This window comes from Montipora capricornis, chromosome 4, assembly GCF_036669925.1.
Source record: "Montipora capricornis isolate CH-2021 chromosome 4, ASM3666992v2, whole genome shotgun sequence".
NCBI lineage: Eukaryota > Metazoa > Cnidaria > Anthozoa > Scleractinia > Acroporidae > Montipora > Montipora capricornis.
In genome coordinates, this window is record NC_090886.1 from 32,371,807 (window position 1) to 32,376,222 (window position 4,416).

Consider the following 4,416-nt stretch of genomic DNA (forward strand, 5'->3'; position numbering starts at 1 on the left):
GACTTTTCAACCAGTGTTTTGCATATATAATAAATTGCGTTTACACGCTGAAATTTTAAGCTAGTGAGTAAATTACGTCATTTTCTCTAGATCCAACTCTCTGAGGTCCAATCGGCCAGTTTTGAACGTGAGTAATGGCGGACCATGAAATCCAAAACTTACACTCAAAATAAACAGCCTTTGGATAAAACTCAAAGCTCAACATTTTGCCAGTTAGGTGTTAAGCGAACACGCTTTCAAAATCAGAAGAAAAAAAGGAAATGATTTTTTGATCATAGTACCACTTTAAGGTTCGTGTTTCACATTAAAACTTAAGGGGAGGTGGTTGCAACCTTGTTCAGCCTTCCTATAACAACCAGTATTTCCATAATTCTTTTACTTATAAGATTACTCACCTATGAAACAATCTACCTATATATATTAAACAGTCATCCAATTTAAATGCATTTCATAAAAATTTGGAGTCTATTAATCTTTAAAATTTAAGGACTAGCTGTCTATGTAATAATTATTGTGTGGTAGGGGATGGGTGGCAATGTATGCCTCGTCGACATTGCGAAGAAGGGAATTAGCACGCATTTGATTTTGTGGCCAGATGACCATCGACAAAACGTTTGACGGCGGTATTTTATGTACCACACATATGGAATTCGACGTGAAAGGCAAAAAGTTGTGGTCAAATTGACCGGGTGCCACAGAAGATTTACTCGCGTCATTCAAGTTTTCACCCGTGTGAAGGTCCGGATCAACGAAGAATGCTAATAGTTTGCGACAATTTTAAAGAAAAGAAGATTTTGTCGTGCAAGAAAACTAGCGAAACTTTTATCCATGGGAAACAAACATGTTCAGCGATCAGCCGGTGTGGTGTTATTTGAGTTCTTATGTCACGTATCGACCTCAAATCATCAAATCAAACTGTATTAACATGTGCAGGTATTTTGTTTTCTTCTTTGGTTTTCGTTTTTTCTTTCGAATGTTAAACAACGTGATTCCTAAAGTCGCAATCTTGTACAGCGAGTAGACAGTTTCGACTTACGATATTTATATTTCAACAATTTCCTGTAAATTGTCGATGTCGTTAAGATAGAAAAGTGGGACGAAGACGCGGGGAAAAAGATGTCGGCCAATAGTTCTTACCACAACAAAAATACGCCTGCTTTGCAGGCTATTGTTGGCGGCATTTGACTGCATCTTTCAGGGTTGTTATCGTTGATACTCGAAAATGTTCGTCATCACAGGACCGTGGCCAGAAGCTAAGTGACTCTTGACTCCAGTGTGTTAAATAATGTTTAAAAAACGAGCAGTGGTGTTTTATCGTATTTAAAAACACGAGGCGTAGCCGAGTGTTTTTAGATCTGTTAAAACACGTGCTGCGAGTTTTTTTGCAGGCTTGACCAAGCTCATCAATTGTCATATTTTTGTATTATGAGGAAGCATTTATCCAATTGACGTTAACTTAAAATGTGCATACCTACAGCTTTCTACGCGCTCTTTCATGTGAAATGTGTCACGTGATTTTTTAACAGCTAACTTAAATCTTTTATCGGAAACAAGGATGAAAAAGTTTTGTTCCATGCTCTGGTACTCCTATCGATACTTTATCATTCTGCCTTTCAATCATATCCCCATCTTAACGGAAACAGTAAATTAAAATTAAAACATTCGGAGCAATATGAGCTTAGTTTCCAAAGCCCAAACAACAAGAATGCTTACTTTTATACGCGGTCGGAATCGAAAGCTTATGTAAAACAAGCTCACCTTCGGTGTAGAAGATATTCTGCAAATTCGCTATCCGTGAACGTATCCCAGACTGTCTTTCCTCTTTCCCCAAAGATTAAATACGGATTGACGAAGACGAATATACTGAGCGGAACCCGGTAAACAGGGCCTTCCACCACACGCAGTTCTCTTCTTATCCGCCATTACCGATGTCAGTCACACCACAGCTACATGCTCACACAAAATGATCGAATTGAACGCCTTATTTAAGTCTTTATCCGAAATATAGATGAAAAGCAAGAATAAAGACAAAGAAGCCTATTTACATTAATTACAGAAACTGAAATAGAAAAATAACCATGGATTGAAATGGATTTCGAAGTGATTCGCTTCACAGAAAAATTTCGACTGCACAAAATTCACTAACGAAGTGAGAGGCGCATAATGCATTAAGGGTGAAACGAGGGCCTTTAAGATCTAGCCATCAGGATGATGCAACGGCTGTTTGAGCATCTTAATCTAGCAGAAGACCTTGAAAGTTCTGGCAATGTTCAGGCTACTACTTAAGACACACTTCTGCATCCGTCCTAGAAAATCTCTGCTTCGCTTTGCTCCTAGTATTTCCCTCACACTACTACTCAGTCCCTTCGAACACCCACCATGTACATCCATTATAATGTTGATTTGAGTGATCTTGTAGCCCGGGTACTGCTTCTTGATTTCCCATCGTAGTGGGACGTACTTGTAGGTTTTCTCGTCCTTCTGTTTCCGGTTCTCAATCCAAGGGCAGCTCAACTCCAACAGGGTTACTGTCTTCCTCTCCTTATCTACAATTCTCGCGTCCACACTGTTAGCTCGCACCTCTGTGTAGTTTGCATACACTGGTACTTCCCAATATGCCGTCACTTGATCATTTTGGTAAAGCGGCTTAAGTTGTGTGGCGGAGTACCAAGGCGGAACGGCCTCTATCAGTTGGTAATCTTTCAGCAGCTCAAAGAAAAGTATTTTGAGTGCTCCGTTGTGTCTTGATAGATACTTCGTCCGTACCAATGCACTGCAACTTGACAGCACATGTGCGATAAACTCCTGCGCCTTTTCACACATCTTGCATCTGACTTCCGATTCTTCTCTTATTTTGGGCTTCCTTGTGTTGTACAGTTTTGTTGGAAGTAGCTGTTCGTAGAGCTCACGTTTCCCAGCTATTGTGTGCGTCGGCGCTGTTTTCCAGTCTGACATCCACTCGAAACTCTCATCATCAAGATCTTTATCTTCCAGCGTGCTGTATGGAGTTTTAACCTGCCATCTCTGTTCTCTTACGCCTTCACAGTGCTTTTTCGTCCACATTCCAATTTTGCGCCCCTCTATCTTCTCATTCTCTGCTGTAGTGCCCGGTGGATCTGGATATCGCAGCTCTTGCTTCGTTCCTAACTCCTCTGCATAGTTCTGCGCATCCCTTACCAAGGAGCGCCGCCCAGTCCTTTCTGCTCTCTCTTCAAAGCGTTGGACTAACCTCATAGTTGGATCTGCATTAGCATACAACCTCGTCGCCTCTTTGACCTTGGTGATTTTATATTCTGGCTCAATCGACTGAAGACCCCGTCCGCCCGATCTCCTAGGGAGATAGAGCAAGTCATTGGACGCTGAAGGGTGTTTCCCACCAGTCTCAACTATGATTTTCTGCGATTCTCTGTCGAGTCTTTGCAACTCTGCAATGGGCCACACCAGCGTCCACATAAAGCACGCAAGTACCGGTAGCGCAAACTGGTTGCTTGCAACTACCTTGTACTAATCCGATAGTGGACTCGACCATATCACAGACATTATCTGAAGGTACACTCTCGCAGCATTCTCCAATGCGAGGTTGTCCCCCTGTCTCCAGGACTCCGAGAAATTTGAACTGAGATTCCTCTTTCAAGCTCTTAACCAGTTCTTGCTCTCCACACCTCGCATCAGGTGACTCTTGGAGGAATCCTCGCTTCATCACATACACTACCGCGCACTTCTTTTCGTTTCATTGAAGGCCAACATCTCCCATGGCGACTCTTGTCTCTCTCAGGACTCTTTCAAGCTTTCCTTCCGACGCGGCTTAGACTTTTAGATCGTCAACATGCAAAAAATCAGTAATCTTGGCGCCTATGGGTTTGGATAGTCTATAGCCCTCAGCTGCTCGCAGTTTCCAGGCGATGCGATTCAGACACAACGTGAACAGCTTGGGACAAAGGGCATCCCCCTAGGCGAGTCCCCCACAGAACAATATTCGTTCAGAGGTTTCAAAACCTTGCTTTGTTCTCACTGTAGTCTTGGTATTCCACTTTGCACTGAGTCTATCAATCAGATTCCCGCTCCACTTTGGAAACCGATGCAAGGAGAGCATTTCTCTGAGCCATTGATGGTCTACTGAGTCGTACGCTTTTCGTACATCTATCCACGCCATGCTTAAATTCCTTCGGCCTATCTGGCAATCTTGGCACACCATGCTTTGATATAAACGAAGTCTTCCCGCCAGTGAACCAGAGTGCTATTGCCTAAAAAGCCTTAGTGTTTCCTCTATGGAGACAATTCACTCTTTTCCACCAGAAGCTGGCAATGCGATCAGGGCCTGGCGCGTTCCAATTGCGTTTCTTCAAAATCGGTCTCTCGACTTGTTTGACACAGAGCTCGAAAGCTTCCCCCGAGGGCTCGGGTAGTTTCTCCCCT

The 4,416-nt window shown here is 42.9% G+C and overlaps 1 protein-coding gene across 1 annotated transcript; it reads right to left on the bottom strand.

Moving 5' to 3' along the window:
• Positions 1–2,238: 2,238 nt before the first annotated feature.
• On the bottom strand, positions 2,239–3,453 carry LOC138046565 (uncharacterized). Its single transcript, XM_068893176.1, has one exon. It carries the CDS (start codon positions 3,451–3,453, stop codon positions 2,239–2,241), a length of 1,215 nt encoding a protein of 404 aa, XP_068749277.1.
• Between the last annotated feature and the right edge of the window lie 963 nt (positions 3,454–4,416).